The 24,345-nt window shown below is 47.4% G+C and overlaps 2 protein-coding genes across 3 annotated transcripts in view; both read left to right on the top strand.

Moving 5' to 3' along the window:
* The window catches only part of LOC147099963 (apoptosis-enhancing nuclease-like), a 38,459-nt gene extending 28,877 nt beyond the window's left edge, over positions 1 to 9,582 (top strand). Inside the window, exon 5 of the transcript XR_015073783.1 lies at positions 9,495 to 9,582. The gene's annotated coding sequence lies outside the window, so the exon portion shown is untranslated. The remainder of the gene's footprint in view (positions 1 to 9,494) is intronic.
* LOC147099962 (interferon-stimulated gene 20 kDa protein-like) lies at positions 9,542 to 20,720 on the top strand. 2 transcript variants are annotated; one of them, XM_085968503.1, is made up of 4 exons: positions 9,542 to 9,658; positions 9,781 to 9,872; positions 17,481 to 17,681; positions 19,566 to 20,720. In XM_085968503.1, exons 2-4 carry the CDS (start codon positions 9,834 to 9,836, stop codon positions 19,713 to 19,715), a joined length of 390 nt encoding a protein of 129 aa, XP_085824629.1. In that variant the 5' UTR covers positions 9,542 to 9,658; positions 9,781 to 9,833; the 3' UTR covers positions 19,716 to 20,720. The 2 variants fall into 2 exon arrangements, with proteins under 2 accessions (XP_085824629.1, XP_085824628.1); XM_085968502.1 differs by having other exon boundaries at positions 9,642 to 9,872.
* The last annotated feature ends 3,625 nt before the right edge of the window (positions 20,721 to 24,345 follow it).

The following is a 24,345-nucleotide window of genomic DNA, read 5'->3' as shown; positions in this document are numbered from 1 at the left end:
CGCGGCCGGTGCTACGAAGCCGGGCTGCGTATAGACCCGCGAAGAGGGAGGCAAGAGTCCCACAGGGTTGTTCCACGACGGGAAAATAATAAAAAATATATATACAGGTAAACTATCCTTTATCCGAAAACCTCGGGACCAGCCGTGTTTCGGTTTTTGGAAAATTTCGGAAGGTGGGTCGGCAGGGGTCGGGGGGGGGGTCCGCGGGGGGGCCTGGGTCGGCGGGGGGGTCGGGGTCCGCGGGGGTCCGCGGGGGAGTCCGCGGGGGTCGGAGTCGGGGGGGGTCGGCGTCGGCGGGGGTCCGCGGGGGGGTCCGCGGGGGTCAGGGTCCGCGGGGGTCGGGGTCGGCGGGGGTCGGCGTCGGCGGGGGTCCACGGGGGGGTCCGCAGTCGTGGCTTGTCCGTCGCTGCTAGCCTGGAATGCAATGAAGTTCCGCATTTGCACCAACAGGTCGTCGTGCTCGGTCGGAACAGGGGCCGGCACCGCCGCGGGCTCAGAGCTCTCGTTGCTTTCAAGCCTTTGGAAGAGAGTCAGGTGGTTCCGCGGGGGGGTCGGCGGGGGGTCGTGCGCACGACTTACGCTGACCCTCTGCTCAGCGTAAGTCGGCGGGGGTCGGGGCCGGCGGGGGGGTCCGCGGGGGGTCATGCGCACGACTTATGCTGACCCTCTGCTCAGCGTAAGTCGTGCGCCACTCTGGTCATGTCGTGCGCACGACTTACGCTGACCGAAAAAACCTTCGGTTTTTAGAGGGTTTCGGTTTTCGGAAGTTCGGATAAAGGGTAGTCTACCTGTATATATTAAACGCGCAAGAAACCGTGGAAAGCAGCGCTAACAATAGCGGGGAAGAAGGCAAAGCGCGGGAGGCGCCATTTTGTTAAATCGGGGAAGAAGGCAAAGCGCAGGAGGCGCCATTTTAGATTTGCAAGATGCCGAAGACTGGCTGTATCACTGCTTTTGATAATACAATAGAGGACTGGACTACGTATGTGGAAAGAGTCGAGGTATATTTCGAGGCAAACGAAATAGCTGATGAGAAAAAGGCATCAGTATTGCTAAACTTAATGGGCGCTAGAACGTACGGCCTATTGCGGGACCTGATTACTCCAGCCAAACCGAAGGCGAAGAGTTTTAACGAAATTGTTGCTGTCCTACAGGAACACCTAAACCCTGCACCGCTGTTGATAGCAGAAAGATTTAAATTCCACAGGAGAACTCAGCATAAAGATGAGAACAATGCTGAGTACCTTACGGAACTACGCAAGCTATCAAAGCACTGCCAGTTCGGAGAAGGACTGGCAGATACCCTACGGGACAAATTTGTCTGTGGACTCCTGAGTGAAGGAACACAGAAGAAGTTACTATCAGAGAAAGAGCTGACGTTAGATAAGGCTTTCAGCGTGGCAGTATCGTATGAAGCAGCAGCCAGGGGAGCTGCAGAAATTCAACAAAAGCCACAGGAATACGGCACCCACGAAATGACACGGGGATTTGCAAAATGTTATCGCTGCGGCAGAACTAACCATGACCAGAAGGACTGCTGGTCCAAAGACAAAATATGCAGGCAATGCGGAAAGATGGGACACATTGCACGAGTTTGCAGGTCTGGGAAGAAGACCAGCGACAACAAAAAGGCTACTAAGGGACCGTACAAGAAAGTACAAAAGATGACGGACAGTAGTTCCAAAGACCAGATGAGCGATAGTGAATCCGGGAACAGGAGACTAAGCTGTCTCAAACTTCACAATGTAATCGCAAAAGAGGATCACCGAACCATTTGGGTCACCCTCACGATAGCAGGGTCCCAAGTTAAAATGGAATTGGATACAGGATCAGCGCTAACCGTCATGAATCGACGAGACTACGAGCGGCTATTCTCACACATACCCTTGAGAGAGACATCCATCGTCTTGACGACGTATACGGGGCAAAAAGTATACCCCAGAGGAAAACTAAGGGTGCCTGTCGAATACAATGGCAAGAAAATATGGAAATTGTATCTCTACATACTGCCAAATGGTGGACCACCATTATTGGGATGGGAATGGATCAGGAAGATAAACTTAGATTGGCACTTCATTCATGCAATGACGGTGGACGGTAAAAAAGATGAAGACGTCACTCCTGGACGATTGTCAACAATCTTAACTAACGCCAAAGAGGTATTTCAACAAGAACTGGGCACGCTTAAAGGCGTAACCGCCTCGATAAAAATAGAAGAGAATGCAGTTCCCAAGTTTTTCAAAGCAAGACCGGTACCATATGCAATTCGCCCAGCCGTCGAGGCAGAGCTGGAGAATCTGGAGAAGGCGGGCGTGTTGTCTAAGGTCGACTGGAGCGAGTGGGCGACACCCATCGTTCCTGTCATGAAGAAAACGTTAAGCAATAAGTCCGGGGAGCCAAGGAAGATTCGCATCTGTGGGGATTTCAAGGTGACGGTGAACCCAGTCCTTCACACAGTACAATATCCTCTTCCAAGGATAGAAGACATCTTCGCCTCACTGTCTGGAGGGAAGCGTTTTACAAAAATTGACCTAGCACAAGCATACTTGCAGATGGAGGTTGAAGAGTCCTCTAGGAAGTATCTCACGATAAACACTCACAAAGGTCTTTACCAGTATCATCGATTGGTATTCGGAGTAGCATCGGCTCCGGCGATATGGCAAAGAGCGATGGAACAAGTCCTGCAAGGGATTCCGGGGACTCAGTGTTACTTGGACAACATCCTTGTAACAGGTGAAGATGACAGTGAACACCTTAACAACCTAGAACAGGTGCTCACTAGACTACGGGAACATGGGCTGCGAGCCAACCGCCCCAAGTGCGAATTTTTTAAGAAACAGATATCGTATTGTGGCCACGTGATTGATGAAGAGGGGTTACATAAGTCCCCTGACAAAATTGAAGCGATTGTTAAGGCCCCAGCGCCTGAAAATGTGTCGCAACTGAGGTCATTCCTCGGATTGGTGAATTACTATCATAAGTTTTTGCCGAATTTGTCGACAATTCTGCACCCACTGAACGCCCTGCTACGAACGGGGGTAGCATGGAAATGGAGCGATGATTGTAAGCGTGCTTTTCAGAAGAGTAAGGACTTAATCACTTCAAGGGAAGTATTGGCTCACTACAACCCAGCACTGCCGATCAGACTGGCGTGTGATGCGTTTCCCTACGGCATTGGGGCGGTACTGTCACATAAATTCCTTGATGGTTTAGAGAGGCCGATAGCTTTTGCGTCACGCTCGTTAACTTCTGCCGAGCGTAACTACGCCCAGATTGACAGAGAGGCCCTCAGCCTAGTGTGGGGGGGTGAAGAAGTTCAATCACTACCTGCACGGTCAAAAATTTACTCTACTAACCGATCATCAACCTCTTGTCTCCATTTTCAACCCTCAGAAGGGCGTACCGATAATGACAGCACAACGGCTGCAGAGATGGTCCCTTTTCCTAGGAGCACACCAATATGACATCGAGTACAAAGGAACTAAACAGCATGGAAATGCTGATGGATTGTCACGCCTACCGTTGCCGACGGTGGAAGAAGAAGACCTTGCAGTGGATCCAATGGAGTTATTCCACTCGACCATAGTCGAATATCTCCCTGTGACGAATGCAAACATAGAAAAGGAAACACGGAATGACCCGACACTATCACGGGTCTATGATTTAACGGTGAAGGGATGGCCAGCACATGGCGAACCACTGCTGCCAGCATTCTCGCCGAGAAGAGAACAGCTGTCAGTGTGCAGAGGAACCTTGATGTGTGGATCCAGAGTAGTAATTCCACCTAAGTTGACGGATAGAGTGCTCAATGAGCTTCATGAGGGTCATCTGGGTGGGGTAAAAATGAAGAACTTAGCCAGAGCGTTTGTGTGGTGGCCGGGAATCGATAGAGAAATCGAAGAGATGACCAAGAACTGTGCAGGATGCCAGAAGGTCCAAAACGCCCCACCACAAGCTCCTCTGCATCCATGGGAGTGGCCCTCATCTCCATGGCAAAGGGTGCACATTGATTTTGCTGGTCCCTTCATGGACTCGATGTTTTTAATTGCGGTGGATGCACATTCAAAGTGGCCAGAGGTAATAAAAATGTCCTCAACCACCACGGAAAAAACTATCACAGTTTTACGAACCATATTCGCCAGAAATGGGCTGCCTGAACAGATTTGCTCTGACAATGGACCACAGTTTGTGTCTGAAGAGTTCCGGAGGTTCTTAAAGAACAATGGTGTTAAGCATTACACATCTGCCCCATATCATCCAGCCACTAATGGATTGGCCGAGAGGTTTGTCCAAACATTCAAGAAGGCTATCAAGGCAATGTGTAATGAAGATATACCCCTACAACACAAGGTGGACAACTTCTTGTTTGCCTACTGGAATGCGACACATGCGGTTACCAACCAAACTCCAGCCATGATGTTCTTCAATCGAAGACCACGATGCCGCTTGGATTTGGTTTAGCCAAACGTCCGAAGAGATGTGGAGAACAGGCAGTTTCAGAATATGAATGAAAGGCCGACCAGGAGTTTTAAGATAGGTCAACCAGTTTTGGCCCGGGACTACCGGACTGAGAAATGGCAGCCAGGAACGATTTGTACACGACAAGGACCTCTCATGTATAACGTGGACATTGGGGAGAGCATTGTAAGATGCCATGCTGACCAGATTCTAGAGTCACTGGAAAACGTCAACTCCACACCACGATCTGATACACCTGGTAATGAAATCGACGTTCCAATTGCAACTACCGCAGAACCGGTAATATTGGAAGCAGATAAACCAAACAACGACATTGATCCCGACTCAACATTGCCAGAAGAACCTGATACCCCAAAGAGGCGTTATCCAGACAGAATCAGGAAGCCTCCTCAAAGACTGAACTTATAATTGCTTAAACTTAACCAATGTATCTTGCAACAGTAATTGTGATTGTAATTAGTTATCATTTAGTTGTTAAATGAATGTTATGTACTGTTTATCTAAAAGGGGAGGAATTGTTGTGTATGTACCTTTAAGAGAATAACTGGTCTCAGACTGCAGTACCGGCAGTGACCACCCCTGTATAAAAGGCGCTAGTGAGCCTCTGTTGTTTTAGTTTCACTATTGACTTCCACCAGTAAAGACGTGTTTTGTTTAACTCTGCTGTCCGTGTCTCAATCATTTACGGACATAATAGGTTTGTCCGGCAGTTTTGATGGGACAGCAACAGCTCGGTCCCGTCGGTGCCGGATATCAGAAAGTTTCCTGTACGTGAAGTGGATGAGAAGACGACGGTTAAGACAATGCTGTTGATTACTACTGGACGCATGCATCTGTAACAGTTAGGTCAAAGCTATAAATAACTGGTATCTCAAAAGTGCCCAATCTTTCTACACCTCCAACCCAGTGAAATACAGTCTCTGAGAGTACCAGGACTGAGGCGCTTTCTTGGACAAGTGCTAGAAACAGTTACCGTATAGGAATGGGCTGTTAAAACATGATATGATCAGGGTAGCTTAATGTAGGCAGCTCTTGCCCAATACCATAGAAAGAAAAAGAAAGACTTGCATTTATATAGCACCTTTCACAACCTCAGGACGTCCCAAAGCGCTTTACAGCCAATGAAGTACTTTTAAAGTGTAGTCACTGTTGTAATACAGGAAACGCGGCAGCCAATTTTTGTACAGCAAGCTCCCACAAACAACAAAGTGATAATGACCAGATCATCATCTGTTTTAGTGATGCTGATTGAGGGATAAATATTGGTCAGGACACCTCCACTGCTCATCTATGAAATGGTGCCATGGGATCTTTTACGCCCACCTGAGAGGGCAGACAGGGCCTCGGGGTAACGTCTCATCCGAAAGAGGTGGCCATTGGCATGGTTTGTGTATTGTTCAGCTGGCTGTTTCTTGTCCAAGTAACTCATAGTTCTCAAAGGAGCTACTGTATTTCAAAAGGTAGAAGGATTGGACAATGTTGATAAGCCAGTTAGTTATAGTTTTGACCAAGGAGGCACATAATTCTGTGCAAGATTCTAATCTAAGCATCGGGCTGCTGCTTCTGAGAACTGAAGAACATTTATTTGAAAGACCTGAACGGAAGCCCTTCAAAGGTTTGTTTGTGTAACCCTTTCATGATCCGGTCCAAAGCTGCCGTGGTATTTGGATTGACTCTTAACAATGTGCTGTTATTACTTGCTACTGTAAATGACTATTGGTGAATAAACCTATATAGTGGTTTTCATTTACTACGAAAGTGTCTGGCCTGACTAATCATCCTCTGAAGCGATGGGAGGTGTGCAGTGGCAATTCTGCTTGTAATCCAGAGGGAATAAGTGGATCTCTTGGCCCAGGACTTGCTGTCCCAGATGATGTTGCGCCCACAATGTTGTGTTTCAATTCAGAGGAAGCGTGGGCTGGCTGGCCTATGGCAACTCTCTTGTGTGTTGGGCATGAAGGGACATGACTTGGAGAAACCCTAAATCGTAATCCAGGAGTGAGTGACAGACTGGAACCGAATCAAGGGGTTGGGATGATTTATATGTAGAATAATGAGTGTCTGAGAGCCAGTTAAAGATTGGAATTGAATTGATGGGCTCAGATTATGTCACTCTCTTGTCCACTTTTTATCGTTACTGATGAATCTTCGATGGCATTGCTGATGGTAAGTTGAGGAATGCACTCTTTTATAAAGTGCAATAAATCGTTTCACCTATTAATCTGCTGCTACGGTCCAGTTTAGTGTAATCTGAGGTACCCCTTTAAAACCACAAGATCTAATTGGCAATGTCTTTCTGAGGTCAGTTAGAGGCCAGTTGCTCTTTGGCAGACAATGAGGTCAACTCAAGATCAGAGGTAGAGAGGGACAAGGGAGCAGAGGGATTTGAAGCCAAGGCTGAGAATCTTACTGTCCATTCTCTAGCACCCAGAAAGCTCTGCAAGGGACAGGGGTCTCGGCGGGACAGGGGTCTCGGCGGGACAGGGTGCAGCATTTTGGATGACTCATTGCTTACGAATGGTAGAAGGAAGCAAAGAAAGCGTTGGGGAAAATCTGGCCACGAGCTGATCAACGTGCAGATGAGGGACTTGGCGGTGGAGGCCAAGATGTAGGAGGCGAGACAGCTGATGTTGCAGACGGTTTTATTCACCAATCAGATGTGAGGGAGGAATCTGAGCACAAGGCTGAGCAAAATGGGGACTTTCCGCATCTCTGGGCTGAGTCTTTGATGGCAGCTGGGGAGGGAGGGAGGTAGAGACGAGGCCAGAGGAGCCGAGGTGTTTCTGGGAGCCCAAGAGGGCTGCTTCAGTTAAGTTGGAGGAAATCTTGGCTCATCCAGGTCTTGGGTCAGACAGGCAGCTGGGAGATGGTGGCAACAGCTGAGGAGTCGATGAAGGAGATGGTGAAGTAGAGCTCGGTGTCACCAGCTTACGTGTGAAAGCTGGCCCCATGCTTCCATTAACGTGGCCGAGGGGGCGGATGAAGAGGGAGGGACTGAGGAGGGAACCCCGGGGTACACCAGAGGTGGCTGTGGCGGTATGGGAGGAGAAAGGAACAATTTGAGGCTGTGTACCGTCTATAGTGTGACGAGTAAGAGTGGAACAGATTGAGAGCAGGGCCACTCGGGTGGGTTGTGGAGAAAAGCCCATTTGAGGATGATGGAGCCTTCAACAGACTCAAAGGCAACAGAGAGGTGGAGGGAGCAGAGATTGGACAGGAAGCTTGGCTGATTAGTCCTGCTCGCCCCCTTCACCAAACAATAGACTGGGGACATTAAGCCCAATTGTGATGTCCCCACCATTACCCCAGCTGAGATGAGTTACATAGAAACATAGAAGATAGGAGCAGGAGTAGGCCATTCGGCCCCTCAAGCCTGTTCCACCATTTAATGAGATCATGGCTGATCATCCAAATTCAGTACCCTGTCCCTGCTTTCTCCCCATATCCCTTGATCCCTTTCGCCTTAAGAAATATATCTAACTCCTTCTTGAATATATTTAATAAGTTGGCCTCAACTGCCTTCTGCGGTAGAGAATTCCACAGGTTCACCACTCTCTGGGTGAAGAAATTCCTCCTCATCTCAGTCCTAAATGGCTTACCCCTTATCCTTAGACTGTGACCCCTGGTTCTGGACTCCCCCGCCATCGGGAACATCCTTCCTGCATCTAGTCTGTCTAGTCGTGTTATACCTCATAGGAACATAGGAAGGAAGGAACATCGGAACAGAAGTAAACCATTCAGCCTCTCAAGCCTGTTCTGCCAATCAATTAGATCATGGATGATCTGTAACTTGACTCAATTGCTTCTGTAACACTTGCCTAACAAAAATCTATCAATCTCAGTTTTGACATTTTCAACTGACCCCCAGTCTCAACAGCTTTTTGGGGGAGAGAGTTCCCGATTTCCACCACCCTTTCTGTGAAGAAGTGCTTCTTGACATCACCTCTGAATGGCCTGGCTCTAATTTTAAGGTTATGCCCCCCCACCCCCCACCCCCGCCGCCCTTGTCCTGGACTCTCCCACCAGAGCTCAGCACAGACCAGTGATAGAACTTGGGACCATCCCAGGGTCTGAAATTCTTCACTATTTTTACTGCGCTGGTGTTAAATTCCTGTGTGTGAATCAACTGGTAAAAATTGTGCCCGAGGGGTAATTTTGACTTGAGGTGGTGTTAATCAGTGAACAAGTAATAGCACACAAAGTGACGTTAGCCCTCTGGCCTGCGTGACTCAGTCGTAGTACTAAGTGGTGCATTTAACAAATGAGACGTCAAGCGAGCCGGATGTCGAGCGTACTTAATCATCAAAAGCAAACAGGCTATTAATGTAACAGGAAGAAAATGGGTTTGAAATGTTTTTGAGGTAAAGTGGAAGGATTAAAAAAAAACACACAGACTGAAATAAAAACAGAAAGTGCTGCAAGTACATAGCAGGCCGGCTGGTACTTGGAATTGCAAAGATAAGGTTTTCTTTTTCGGGCAGGGGCCCTTCTTCAGAACCCCAATGTTCTAAGCAAGAATACGCCCAAGCTTATCTTCCTTTTTTCAGCGTTTCTGGCACTCACTGTATGACCTAAATGGGTGTGCGAGCGTGCTTGTGCGCGTGTGTGTGCACATGTGTCACTAATCGCTGTCCACAGGGAGAAAGCTAATGAGCTCGAGGAGGAAGGGGAGGCTAATTAGACTCGGGAGCAAGAAGAAGGCGACCGAGGTGGGTGTTTGTGAGCTGGATTTGGGTGCCAACCTTTCAGGGAGTGACTCAGCAGAAAGGATCTGGTGCTGTGCAACAAAAAAACATTTTTGTGGTAGAATTTTCTGCACGTGATCATGCCATGGCAAGCCAACATAACAATAAGCAAACAAGACAACAGCGTAACCATGGGCACTGTTAAGGTGTGGGTGTACGTAGGCTCTGTTACTGATTCGCCGTAACTTTGTCCTGGCCCAGAGCAGGAAATGGCGACATAAGGCTCAAAGCTGCTCTGTTGAAATTGCATTTTGTTTTTTTTGCCTGCAGGCAAGTATTCAGTACAAAGGTGACGCCCTCGTACGAAACTAGCTGGGTGAGGAAAGAGAAGTGTATAAAAAAGAAAGGGAGACTTGCTGTTTCGGTTTGAGTTGGCTGCCGTTTGCAGGGGAAACTGGTCGTCTTACGGACTGAAAGATGGTGGATCCTTCAAGGTATGTTGCCATTGATTGCGAGATGGTGGGACTTGGCCCCAACGGCTTTGAGAGTGGTCTGGCGCGGTGCAGCATTGTGGACTACAGCGGAACAGTGATCTATGACAAATTTATTAAACCAGATGGGACGATAACTGATTTCAGGACCTCAGTGAGTGGGATTCGTCCGTTAGATATGGTTACTGCTTTGCCTTATCCTATCGCCAGGGAGGAGGTAAGCGTCACCTTTCTACGTATTTCAACAGTCTACTTGTTACGATGTTGTGATTCTATAGCACAGCCTTTCCTACTGCTTACAGCTTCTTTTCTTAAAGGGAAATCACTCTAAACAAATCCGTAACTCGGATCCACTTTATTGAAAGAAAGACTTGCATTTCTATAGCACCTTTCACAACCTCAGGATGTCCCCAAGCGCTTTACAGCCAATGAAGGACTTTTGAAGTGTAGTCGCTGTTGTAATGTAGGAAACCCGGCAGACAATTGCACACAGCAAGCTCCCACCAACAGCAATGAGATAATGACCAGATAATCTGTTTTTGTTATGTTGATTTGAGGAATAAATATTGGGCAGATCACCAGGGAGAACTCCCCTGCTGTTTTTCGAAATAGTGCCATGGGACCTTTTACATCCACCTGAGAGCGCAAACAGGGCCTCGGTTTAACATCTCATCCTAAAGATGGAAACTCCAGCGGTGCAGCGCTGTAGTGTCGCTCAAGTGTCTGGAGTGGGACTTGAACCCACAACCTTCTGACTCGGAGGCAACAGTGCTACTAACTGAGCCGTGGCTGACACTCTATTGAGAGACCCAGTGAAGGCCCTATTGTGGAGGGTCACCGACACTGTAGGAGAGAAGATGGGGCGAATCACCTGGTGGGTGGCGCCAAGTTCGGATTTTAAAAGCCTACGGGTTCGAAGATGAAGGGAACTGATTTGGAAATAGAAACAGAAACAAAGTTATTTGAAGTTTGTTGATGATACGAAACTGGGGAGGGGGAGGAAGCGGGGAGGAGGCCTCCCAAATAATGGGGAACAAGAGGAACGAGTACAGAGGGACCAGGATAGGCCGGAGGATTGGGCTGGTAAGGCACACATTGTTTAGTGTGAACAAACACAGGTCGATGAGAGAGGGACAGGGAAATAAGTAATGGGAATATAAGACAAATGGCCGCAACGCACAGGACACAGCAAGAGGAGAGGGACCAGGGGTCAGTTCAGGATCGCTTTCCCTACATTACAACAGTGACTACACTTCATTGGCTGTAAAGCACTTTGGGACGTCCTGAGGCCGTGAAAGGCGCTATAGAAATGCAAGCTTTTTTTTTTCTTTCCTGGAAGAAAATGGGTTCGAAATGTTTCTGAGATAAAGAGAAAGTGATAAAAACACACAGGCTGAAATAAAAACAGAAAATGCTGCGAGCGCACAGCTCGCACTTAGAACTGGAAAGATAGGCTTTCCTTTTGGGGGCGTGGGGCCCTTCTTCAGAACCCCGGTGTGCGAAGGAAGATTAGGCCCTAACTTATAAGAACATAAGAAGTAGGAGCAGGAGTAGGCCGCACGGCCCCTCGGGCCTGCTCCGCCATTCAATAGGATCATGGCTGATCCGAATCTAGACTCACGTCCACTTCCCTGCCCGCTCCCCGTAACCACTAATTCCCTTATCTGCTAGGAAACTGTCTATCTCCGTTTTAAATTTATTTAATGTTGCAGCTTCCACAGCTCTCTGGGGTAGCAAATTCCATAGATTTACTACCCTCTGAGTGAAGAAGTTTCTCCTCATCTCAGTTTTGAAAGGGCAGCCCCTTATTCTAAGATTATGCCCCCTAGTTCTAGTCTCACCCATCAGTGGAAACATCCTCACCGCATCCACCCGATCAAGCCCCCTCACAATCTTATATGTTTCGATAAGATTGCCTCTCATTCTTCTGAACTCCAATGAGCAGAGGCCCAACCTACTCAACCTTTCCTCATACGTCAAACCCCTCATCTCCGGAATCAACCGAGTGAACCTTCTCTGAACCGCCTCGAGAGCAAGTATATCTTTTCTTAAATATGGAAACCAAAACTGCACGCAGTATTCCAGGTGTGGCCTCACCAATACCCTGTATAACTGCAGCAAGACTTCCCTGTTTTTATACTCCATCCCCCTTCCTGCTTGTTGAAACCATCAGAGCAATGTGAACGATGAGTAAACAAAACAAAGGCGCATAAAATTTTGAGCTTGTAGACAGCCCTGCCCAGAACACGCTCAATGTTTCTATTTATTATCCCACAGTGAGGACATCCTGGCTTTAGAGCAGGGAGGGGGAGGTGTCTAAACTGATCCAGGGGAGTAGGCACCTGAGCTACAAGGAGAGACTTAGAATAGAATCATAGAATAGTACAGCGCAGAAGGAGGCCATTCAGCCCATCGAGTCTGTGCCGGCTCTTTCGAAGAGCAACCCAGCTAGCCCCACTTCTTCCTGCTCTTTCCCCCGCATCCCTGCAATTCTTTTCTCCTTAAGAAATCTGATCATGGTTTACGGGGGAGAAAGGAGAAAGCTCAGCAGGAGACCTTGCTAAAGATTTCAGGATTTATCAATAAACTGAGCCCGAATAATTTGTCTGACGAACGCTGTAAGCAGGGACACAGACGGGAGCTCGGAGGAGGGAAGGTGAACAGTCAGTTTGGGTGGATTTTCCTCTTCAAGGCCTGGCCTTCTCGCTAAAGTGCTTGAACAGTTACTTAATTTAATTAAGTTTCTTGCCGGGGGCGTAGGAACTTATTGAAAGTTTGGCCTGCTCAAAATCTCCTCTCCTTAACGTTATCAGTTGAGCCATTAGGAGAAGCTCCTTCAATGCATGCTTGGCTCAGTTGGTCGGACTCTCACCTCAGAGTCAGAAGATTGTGGGTTCAAGCTCCATTCCAGGACTTGAACACATAATCTCGGCTGGCAATCCAGTACAGCACTGAGAGGGAGTTGCTTTGTTGGAGCGGTGCTTCTATTAATTCTTGGGATGTGGGCATCTCCGGCAAAGTTGGCACTTCTGGCCCATCCCTAGTTGCCCTGAGCAGGTGGGAGGTGAGCCGCCTTCTTAAACCTGCCGGTAGCGGTTTGCTACAACTGAGTGGCTTGCTGGGCCACTTCCGAGGGGCAGTTAAGAGTCAACCAGGTCGGTGTGGGTCTTGGAGTTATTTGTAGGCCAGAGCGGGTAAGGACGGCAGCTTTCCTTCCCTGAAGGACTTAATGAACCATTTGGATTTTTATGACAAGTCGACAGCTTCACGCTCACTTTTATTGATACCAAGTTGAGATGTTAAACTGAGCCCCCACTCCCCACCCCCACAATCTGTTCAGGTGGACAGAAAAGATTCCACTGCAATATTTAAGGAGGAGCAATGAACCTCCCATAATACAAACAGGTAAAACTGGAAAATGAATTGATCTAATTGAGGTGTTTAAGATGATTAAAGGAGTTGAGAGGGTAGAGAGAGGCATAACCTTAAAATCAGAGCCAGGCCGTTCCGGGGTGATGTCAGGGAGCACTTCTTCACACAAAGGGCTAGTGGAAATCTGGAACTCTCTTCCGCAAACGGCAATTGATGCTCGATCAATCGTTAATTTTAAAAACTGAGATTGATTGATTTTTGTAGTGGTTCAAAAAACCAAACGAAAGGGAAGAGAGTCGAGCAACAGTCAGAAAGTGTGTTTCAGGCACTACAGCTAAAGGGAAAACTAAAAGATGTAAAGTGATTAAACCAGGAGCGAGAAGTAAGAAACAAGTGAGTAAAACATTAGAGCTGAAGGACGGGCTAGGGTGTGTGGCCCAAATAAACGTTCTTTATACAAACTAAAGTGGGGGAATCTAGAACCAGGGGCACAGTTTCAGGATAACAGGTCGCCCATTTAAGACGGAGATGAGGAGGAATTTCTTCTCAGAGGGTCGTGAATCTTTGGAATTCTCTGCCCCAGAGAGCCGTGGAGGCGGAGTCAGTGAATATATTCAAGGCGGAGATTGACTGACATTTGAACTTCGAAAGAGCCGGCACAGACTCGATGGGCCGAATGGCCTCCTTCTGTGCTGTACTATTCTATGATTCTATTCTAAGTCTCTCCTTGTAGCTCAGGTGCCTACTCCCCTGGATCAGTTTAGACACCTCCCCCTCCCCCTGCCCCCTCCCCGCTCTAAAGCCAGGAGGGAGTCGAGGGGTATGGGGAGAGAGCGGGCAAGTGGTGTTGAGGCCAAGATTGCATCGGCCATGATCTTATTGAAAGACGGAGCAGGCTCGAGGGGCTGATTGGCCTCCTCCTGCTCCTGTTTCTTATGTTCTAAACGCACAGAGTATAAGGAATAAATTGAATGAACTGCAGGCGCGAATTCAGATTGGAGGGTATGACACGTAGCCATGTCTCAGTAATGGCTACCAAGACGGTCGGGACTGGGAACTAAATATATCAGGTTATAAGGTCTACAGGAAGGATAGGGAAAATGGCAGAGGGGGAGGAGTAGCCTTAGTGATTAAGCATGAAATCACTTCAATGGTCAGCACTGTTGCCTCACAGCGCCAGGGACCCGGGTTCGAATCCGGCCTCGGGTGACTGTCTGTGTGGAGTTTGCACATTCTCCCCGTGTTTGCGTGGGTTTCCTCCGGGTGCTCCGGTTTCCTCCCACAGTCCAAAGATGTGCGGGTTAGGTTGATTGGCTATGATAAATTGACCCTTAGTGTTAGTGGGGTTACGGGGATAGGGGTGGGATATGTGTTGATGTAGGGGTTACGGGGATCGGGTGGGATATGTGTCGGTGCAGGCTCGATGGGCCGAAATGGCCTCTCTCTGCACTGTGGGGTTTCTGTGATTTCTGTGATTTCTGTGATAAGAGAGGGTATAACGAGAGGTAAGCAGGCAGTGGAGACTTTATGGGTAGAATTAATAGGAAAGGATTTAAGACTGCAGTGGGAATTGTGTATAGGCCCCTGTGACGTGCTAGATTGTATAAATGCAGAGATTAGACAAGCATGTAGAAAAGGCAGAGTGGTTTTAATGGGGGATTTTAACTTTGATATAGATTGGGATAAGTAGACTAGCACCTGTCACAAAGGTAGTGAATTTCTTGAGCGTGTCAGGTATAGTTTTCGACAACAATGTCCTAGGGGCAACAAGGGCAAGCCATATTAGATTTAGTAATGAGTAATGGGCCAGATTTAGTTAACAGCCTAACTGTGCGCGAACATTTATCCAACAGCGATCATAACATGATCGAGCTCAACGTAGCGTTTGAAAAGGAGAAACGCAAAACAGCTACTAAGATTCTAGATTTAGGCAAGGCCGACTTCAATGGGATGAGGCAGTGACTGTCCACAGTAAACTGGGCAAATCTGTTAGTGGGTAAAACAACAGAAGATCAGTGGGAGATGTTTAAAGAAGAATCTAATGTGATACAGAACCAGTTTATACCCGAGGGGCAAGAGCCCTACTTGCCAATAAACCCAGCCATGGACGAGTAAAGCGGTGAAGGAAAACATAAAACTAAAGGAAAAACATACAGAAATGCCAAATATAGCACAGATCCTGGCGAATGGGAAAGATACAAAGAACAGCAAAGGGTCACAAAACAGACAGTAAGAGCTACAAAAGGGGAGAATGAAAAAAACTGGCAAGGGATATCAAAATCAACACAAAGAATTTTTACAATTACATGAGGAAAAAGAGGGCGGTCAGGGGCAATGTTGGTCCCTTAAAAACTGAACGCAGTGATATTGTCAATGATAATAAGGAAATGGCGGACATGTTGAATAATTACTTTGCGTCAGTATTTACAGTAGAGGAAGAGGATAGCATGCCAGAAATCCCAAGGAAACTAATATTGAATCGGGGACAGGGACTCAATAAAATTAACGTAAGTAAAATAACAGTAATGAAGAAAATAATGGCACTAAAGAGTGACAAATCCCCAGGACCAGATGGTTTCCATCCCAGGGTTTTAAAGGAAGTAGGTGAGCACATTGCAGATGCCCGAACTATAATCTTCCAAAGTTTTCTCGATTCAGGAACCGTTCCTTTAGATTCGAAAATTGCGCATGTCACTCCGCTATTTAAGAATGGCGAGAGAGGAAAACCAGGGAATTATAGACCAGTTAGCCTAACATCTGTTGTTGGGAAATTGCTAGAGTCTATCATTAAGGATAGGGTGACTGAACACCTCAAAAATGTTCAGTTGATCAGAGAGAGAGCCAGCATGGATTTGTGAAAGGTAGGTCATGCCTGACAAACCTGAGTACATTTTTTGAGGAGGTGACTAAAGTAGTGGACAGGGGAATGTCTATGGATGTTATTTATATGGACTTCCAGAAGGCATTTGATAAAGTCCCACATAAGAGACTGTTAACTAAGGTAGAAGCCCACGGAATTGAGGGCAAATTATTGACCTGGTTAGGAAATTGGCTGGAGACAAAGAGTAGGGATAATGGGTAGGTACTCAAATTGGCAGGAGGTGACTAGTGGTGTCGGCCCGCAGGGATCTGTGCTGGGACCTCAACTATTCACAGTATTTATTAATGACTTAGATGATGCCATAGAAAGTCATATATCCAAATTTGCCGAAGACACAAAGATAGGCGGCATTGTAGGCAGTGTAGGTGGAAGCATGAAACTACAAAGGGATATCGACAGATTAAGTGAATGATCAAAACTGTGGCAAATGGATTTCAATGTAAGCAAATGTGAGGTCATCCACTTTAGAGCTAAAAATGATAGAACAGGGTACATTCTAAATGGTGAAAGGCTAAAAACAGTGGAGGTCCAAAGAGACTTGGGGGTCAGGTACGTAGATCATTAAAATGTCATGAACAGGTACAGAAAATAATCAAAAAGGCTAATGGAATGCTGGCCTTTATATCAAGAGGACTAGAATACAAGGGGGCAGAAGTTATGCTGCATTATACAAAACCCTGGTTAGACCACACCTGGAGCACTGGGAGCAGTTCTGGGCACCACACCTTAGGAAAGATATACTGGCCTTGGAGGGAGTGCAGCGTAGGTTTACCAGAATGAGACCCGGACTTCAAGGGTTAAGTTACGAGGCGAGATTACACAAATTAGGGTTGTATTCCCTAGAATTTAGAAGGTTAAGGGGTGATCTGATTGAAGTTTTAAAGATATTAAGGGGAACAGATAGGGTCGATAGAGAGAAACTATTTCCGCTGGTTGGGGATTCTAGGACTAGGGAGCACATTCTAAAAATTAGAGCCAGACCTTTCAGGAGTGAAATTAGGAAACACTTCTACACACAAAGGGTGGTAGAAGTTTGGGACTCTCTTCCACAAAAGGCAATTGATGCTGGATCAATTATTAATTTTTAATCTGAGATTGATAGATTTTTGTTAACTAAAGGTATTAAGGGACATGGGCCAAAGGCGGGTATATGGAGTTAGGTCGCAGATCAGCCATGATTTCATTGAATGGCGGAACAGGCTCGAGGAGCTGAATGGCCTCCTCCTGTTCCTATGTTCTTATAAGACACTAAACAGGTCAGGCAGCATCTGTGGAGAGATAAACAGGGTAAAGTTTCAGGTCGATGACCTTTCATCAGAACAGGGAATCTCCTGGTGCCCTGGCCAACGTTCATCCCTCATCCAACACCAGCAAAAGCATTAGCCAGTCATTTACTATCTGAGGGATCTTGCTGTGTGCAAGTTGGCACCCACGTCTGTCTACATCGACAATGACTAGACTTCAAAAGTACTTCATTGGTTGTGAAGCGTTTTGGGAGGTCCAGAGGACATGAAAGGGGCTGTAGAAATGCAAGTTCTTTCTTCTAATGAAGCGTTTGCCAATTTCATTCAGATTTTGAAGATTATAGAAGGGAAAATTATAGTGGGCCATGATCCTAGATCGGACTTCCGGGTCCTGAAAACAGACATCTCAGACTATGCCATACGGGACACCTCATCGTGCAAGTTACTGATCACGAAGGCAAGATTGAAAACCGACAGACGCGCCTCATTAAAAATGTTGTGCCAGAACCTGCTGGGCAAAAGGATACAGGTAAATAGGCGGGGTGTAATGGGCACTCAAATACTCATCAACTTTTCCTCCAATCTTTCCTCTGTTAAGCTCCAAATGCTCGTCTCTCCATGCTCTTCCTTCTCACTACAACTCCGCCGTGTTGAACTCGAGAGTCACTACACTGTCCTCTACCCTAGCTCACTGGTTCCTAGAATCGTAAAACTATGTGACCTCTCTCGTCCTCCCCCACCACCCCACTTCCTCCTACCCAAACCTGGTGTCACCTAACCAAGACTTGATGTCAACAAATCACCAACTTTCAATTTACTTCTTACACTTTTTTCCTGTAGGAGGGAGCCTTGGTCGTTGCCCTGGGTTCCTCAATAATAAACAGGGGGTCAATTTGTTCTTTTTCCGTTTCCCTGGGGAAAGCTCTGAGCCTTGTCTCGGAGGGTAAATTCTACACTTTACATTCTACCACCAGCCTGATATTCTTGTTCTCTCTCTCTCTCCTTCTCTCTCTTGTTCTCATAGAGTTTTACAGCACAGAAAGAGGCCCTTCGGCCCATCGTGTCTGCGCCGTCCATCAATCCTGTCCAGTCTAATGCCATTTTCCAGCATTTGGTCCATAGCCTTGTATGCAATGGCATTTCAAGTGCTCATCCAAATGCTTCTTGAATGTTGTGAGGGTTCCTGCCTCTACCACCCTTTCAGGCAGAGAGTTCCAGATTCCAACCACCCTCTGGGTGAAAAAGTTCCTCCTCAAATCCCCTCTAAATCTCCTGCCCCTCTCTTTCTCTCTCTCTCTCTCTCTCTCTCTCTCCGCTCTCCTCACTCTCTCATTCTCTCTCTCTCTCTCAAGTTTTCGTTCTCTCTGTCTATATATCTGTGTGTGTGTATATGGAAATATAATATGCCCTGCAGCTTAAATGGGCTCTGTGCGAGTTAGGAGTGTCTGTTCGCTCAGTATATTTATGCAGGAATTGCTCTGGTGATTGAGTGGATGGCATGGAGTCTTTAGTATGGTAGATTGTAGAAAAGAGAAGGAAATACTTGATATTTTGAAATAGAAACAGAAAATGGTGGAGATGCACAATGGGTCAGTCAGCATCTGAAAGGCTAACCTGCCTTTTTCTTTCTGGTGGATCCTTTACCAGAAGTGGAAGGAGATCGTCCACTTATCGTATCGACTTGTTGGGCAAATGCAGCTTTTCGTTCTGTTTCAACTTTCTGGTGTGGGATTTTTTGCTCATCAAGGTGAGGGAGGTTAAGGTTCAAGAATGGAATATCTCATTTTGGATACCCAGTATCAGTGCCAAGCACATCCAGGTCAGGTATTGCACGGGTTAGATACAGAGTAAAGCTCCCTTGAGAAAGCCCCAGCAAGCATTCCCATGTAAGGCAAAGGTTGAGTCCGGTGCAGAGTAAAGCTCCCTCTATACTGCCCCCTCAAGCATTGTCAGGTTGGTACAGCACAGGTCAGATGCAGAGTAAAACTCCCTCTATACTGCTCCCTCAAGCATTGTCAGGTTGGTACAGCACAGGTCAGATGCAGAGTAAAGCTCCCTCAGCCATTGTCGGGTTGGTACAGCACAGGTCAGATGCAGAGTAAAACTCCCTCTATACTGCCCCCTCAAGCATTGTCAGGTTGGTACAGCACAGGTCAGATGCAGAGTAAAGCTCCCTCAGCCATTGTCGGGTTGGTACAGCACAGGTCAGATGCAGAGTACAACTCCCTCTATGCTGCCCCCTCAAGCATTGTCGGGTTGGTACAGCACAGGTCAGATGCAGAGTATAACTCCCTCTACGTTGCCCCAACAACGTGCTTGAACCCCAGCATCAGCCGAGGGCCCCCTGACAGCACCAGAGAGACCTTGTCCACCCTGTGGCCTCCCCTGACTGGTTCACCTTTTTCTTTCGCAGGACAGCTACAGAGGACACTCATCCGTTGAAGATGCGAGTGCGGCGATGGAACTTTTTAAACTTGTAGACAAAATGTGGGAACTTCATCTCATTGAGGGACGCAGAGTGGAGATAGTAAACCGATTTGAGAATTGCAACAGATATCAGTGAATAAAACAGATTAGGAACGGGAACTCTGATTTTCGTATCTCACACGAACAAGGATTGATATCTGCGGTTTACCCAGGATCACAAAACTGCACAGCATCATTTTATTTCCCCGCCCCACCCCCGCCTCCATTTTCTCTCGTTCTTCCCTGAATTGCATCTCCACGGGTGTTAGTCCTTGAAACCAATTGGCCATTTGCCACGTGTGACCCTTAGACTGTGAGCATGCCAACAGTGGAGGATGTCTCAGTACGTCCCCAACCTCGCCTCACCTCTACACTCCCTTCTACCAGGAGCTACTGGGTGGCGATCAGGAGTGGGGACCCTGCCTGGTTATTTATTCCACCCGTTCTTAGCTCGGGGATCTGGGACAATTGTAGTGACCCTGCCACTGGCCTGGGCAAGATCGGCTAACTAAACACGGGGGCTGGGGGGGGGGTGCGGGGGCGGGGCCACCAGTGATCAGTGTTCCCTTTAAGCTGCGTGGCCGCGCGGTTATGGGAGGGGTCCGGCTTCTCCACTGTAAATAAATTTAAAGGGACCGCGCACTAAAAGAAACAGGCCACGCAGAACAAAGCGCGCCTTACGGGGAACATTGCCTGTGATCCCCTGGTTTGTCCAACGCAATATAACACCCGACAGCTTTAATGCACCTGCTTCTGAACAGATTACAAGAGCTGTTATTAGATTTTTTTTTAAGACTTTTTGTGTGTGTGTGTGAATGTTGTGCTTCTCACGATGGTGGGGGTGGGGGTGGGTGGTCAATGCTGGCAAATGACACATTTAACCATCTCGGGCACCTACTGTCAGCATCAAGCACTCCCAGGCCAAGGTTAACTTCCTTCAAACTGCCTCAATCCCCTCTATTTGAAGCATTTTACACTCTCCCACGCTGGATTCTCTCCGCGCTCATTGTGGGACACTGGGTTTGCCAATTCCACCAGAAATCAATGCCCATTTTAATAACTAAATGGTGCAAACTCTAGTACGATAGCAAAATACTGCAGATGCTGGAAATCCGAAATAACAACAGAAGACGCTGGAAAAACTCAGCAGGCCAGGCAACATCCATGGAGAGAAATTAGAGTTGACGTTTCGGGTCGAAACCCTTTTTCAAAACTGGAAAGGAAATAAAATGGCAGGGCTGCGATAGAACAAAAGAAGTAAAAGAGACATTAAGAGGTATTCAAAACCAGACGAGATGGTAATAGGACAGTGGAGACAAAAGACGGCTGAGATTAGGTGTGAAGTGTACTGGCAGAAAGAGAGACAGCTGCCATGTGGGGGAGAGAGAAAAAGGAAAGGGGGGGGGAGGGAAAACCCAAAACAAAGGGGTGGAAAAAATATAAGTAAAAATGTAATAGGGGCCGAGGTTATGATCTGAAATTGTTGAACTCGATATTGAGTCCGGAAGGCTGCAAAGTGCCTAATCGGAAGATGAGATGCTGTTCCTCGAGTTTACGTTGAGCTTCCGTGGAACAATGCAAGAGGCCAAGGACGGTGACCAATATCGAGTTCAACAATTTCAGATCATAACCTCGGCCCCTATTACATTTTTACTTATATTTTTTCCACCCCTTTGTTTTGGGTCTTCCCTTCCCCCCCTTTCCTTTTTTTCTCTCTCCCACACGGCAGCTGTCTCTCATTCTGCCAGTACACGTCACACCTAATCTCAGCCGTCTTTTGTCTCCACTGTCCTATTACCATCTCGTCTGGTTTTGAATACCTCTTAATGTCTCTTTTACTTCTATTGTTCTATCGCAGCCCTGCCTTCGATCTATTTTATTTCCTTTCCAGTTTTGAAAAAGGGTTTCGACCCGAAACGTCAACTCTAATTTCTCTCCACGGATGTTACCTGGCCTGCTGAGTTTTTCCAGCATTTTCTGGTTATTTTGGTGCAAACTCTACCTGTCCCACCAGAGGGAGCATCCAGCCTGGTAATTGGTTGTTGAAATACACACAAAGCTCCATCTGCTGGCAGATGCCAGTATTGCACCTATACACCACCGCACCTTCAAAGGGTCTGGGTTGGGCAGGCGTTACCCCTTTGAACTTTGCCCCGTCAATGGAGAAGGAACTGCAAAAAACGGCAGCTTAGAGCTTATTAAATGGTACAGACAAGAATATCACTGCAAGGTAAAAGAAAAAGCAGGCAAGTGCGATCAGACAACGTCAATTTGAAATGAGTGAAAAGTGAATTTAAAATGGGTATCAGAAAAAAAAACTTCTCTAATTAAAAAGATGAAGTGTTTTGGAATACTTCAGGGGGGGGGAAGTAGCAAAGGCAAAAGTTATTGGGGATGCTCAAAGTGGAGTCGGAGGCTGTGATGGGAGTTAGGGTACTGGAGGGATGGGCTTCCAAAGGCTAAATGGTCATTTCTCACCCTTGACTTAAAAAAAACCCAAGGAGAGACTCTGGCTGGAGCGTCTCTCCTGCAATCGTGTGTTCACCCAGAGACCGCAGTACATTACTGTTCTTGTCTGGACCGTGACTGCAGCCCCGGATTAAACAGAGCTCGAATAGTGTCAGTGCCCACCCGCCACCCCAACCCCGGGGCTCCTCAACTTCACCTTCAAATAAGACGGGATAGGCTGGCTGGTTATCCCACCGCTGCTTGTGGGTGACCTGGCTGCGTGCAAATTGGCTGCTGCATCTGCCCACAGAGTAACAGTGACCGCTTCGGGACATGAGAGGCACAAAAAATAAACGCAAGTCATTCCTTTCCTTTTCGAAGGAGTGAATGGAATCTGAACAAGTGGGCCTGAAATTGTGCGTGTCCCCATCGGCCAAGGTGCTGTGACTGCCATTCTCCATTATTGACTGCTCACACGACCCATCTTTCAGATAGGAGCGCTCAGATTCCACCCTGAACCAACACCACCAAAACAAACCGCTCATTTAGCATTTCACACTTCATCTAGAGCCATTGTTTGTTTCTTTACCTGTCCTATTACCATCTCATCTCACCTTGAATATCTCTTAATGTCTCTTCTTTCAGCCCCTCCCCCATTTCCCAGCCCCCAAACTGCCTTTTAATCTGTTTCATTTCCTGCCTTTTCTCTCAGTTCTGACGAAGGGTTTCGACCCGAAACATTGACTCTATTTCTCTCTCCACGGATGTTGCCTGGCCTGCTGAGTTTTTCCAGCGTCTTCTGTTGTTATTTTGCTCATTTATCTTAATTACGGTGTGCGAAAATAGCTGCCGCGTCCACCTACATAACAACAGTGACTGCACTTCAACAAAAAAAATGAATTGCTTGGTAGTAAAGATGCTTTGGGGTGTCCTGAGGATGCTAAGGCTCTACATAAATGCAAGATCTCTCTTTAAGATGGTGTTGTTGGCAAGATTTTTTTGACTTGGGGTGGAGGGTTAGGAGGGGAGGCACATCAGAATCGAGTCAGAATATGCTGGTTTCCCAGCGTGAACCCAACTAGCAGCACAGGCTGGGGGGGGCGGGGGGGTCGAAGCCAGGTCCCGGCTTTGTGATCCCACCTGAACCACTCACCAGCCGAACCATCAGGGAGGCCGCGTGTGCGACGCGTTCGGTCCATTCATACATACTTTCTTTCAGAGGAGCGCTGCCTCTTGCCTCGGTTTTCTTTTCCTTTACTAGGTGGCGCAGTGGGTCGATCCCGGCGCTCAATCCCGGAGCATTCCCCATTTGTATCAAAGTGAAAATTAAACTTGAACCGGAATCAATCAATCAATTTTATTTTTATTCCGTGTGGTGGATCAACATAAATAAGAATCAATTAAAGTGTAGTGATTTGACAGAATCAAATTCCCTGTTGTAATCAAACAACACACTCTGACTGCACAGCCCTTGAATAAAGTTATATACTTTACAAGAAGTAGAAAATGTTTTCACGGGTCCTTTCCTTACAGAAGGATTTTGCCCCTGATGTCCCCTACCCACCCACCCCGCCCCCCAACTCCTGAAGGTGCCAACTCCTGCTGGGGTACAGTTTCAGGGACACATCCCCCCCCCCCCCACACCCCTCGGTACCTCAATCACTTATTGTCGGTGAAGAATTTAACCACGTACAAAACTGGAGCGGAGCCTGGGTCCCGTCCTTGCCCGATGCCCACACACTCGGGTTCTTCCCAGCAGGGGTTTCCCATCCCCTAGCCCAGAGGCACTGGGGCGGGGGTCTAATGTAGGACCACAGCTACTATCTCAGCACAGATTAGGGAGTGGTATGGTGGTTGAACCAGAGAAGGACTGTTGCTGGTCTATATGGCTCCGATACACTGGACAGTGCACTTACCCTCTAACCCATTGAAGGGGAGGGGGGAGAAGCGGTGCTGGTTTAGCTTTTATTTTGTTTTGAGGGTGGGCGTTTTTAAGCAGAGAGGTTCTGCGGAGTTCCTAGCGATGTATCAACGCTCCGCAAACGTCGTCTTGAAAATCCCCTTCGCCATTGAGAGATTCTGTTTGCAGGTAATGCACTCGCCACGCTGAGCCTGCAGACCCTAGCTGTGCCTACTGGGGCAGCAGTCTCACTTTATACCGCACATGTTTGAATACTATCCGTGGTTTGGGTTGACTTGTGCTTGGCTTCCGCTTGCTCCCGGCGAAGAGACTCGAGGTGTTCGGCGCCTTCCCGGATGCTTCTCCTCCACTTTGTGCG

Source organism: Somniosus microcephalus, chromosome 27 (assembly GCF_052327205.1).
Source record: "Somniosus microcephalus isolate GS21.2 chromosome 27, FLI_Smic_1.0, whole genome shotgun sequence".
Lineage (NCBI taxonomy): Eukaryota > Metazoa > Chordata > Chondrichthyes > Squaliformes > Somniosidae > Somniosus > Somniosus microcephalus.
This window is presented reverse-complemented; position numbering and strand designations above follow the sequence as displayed.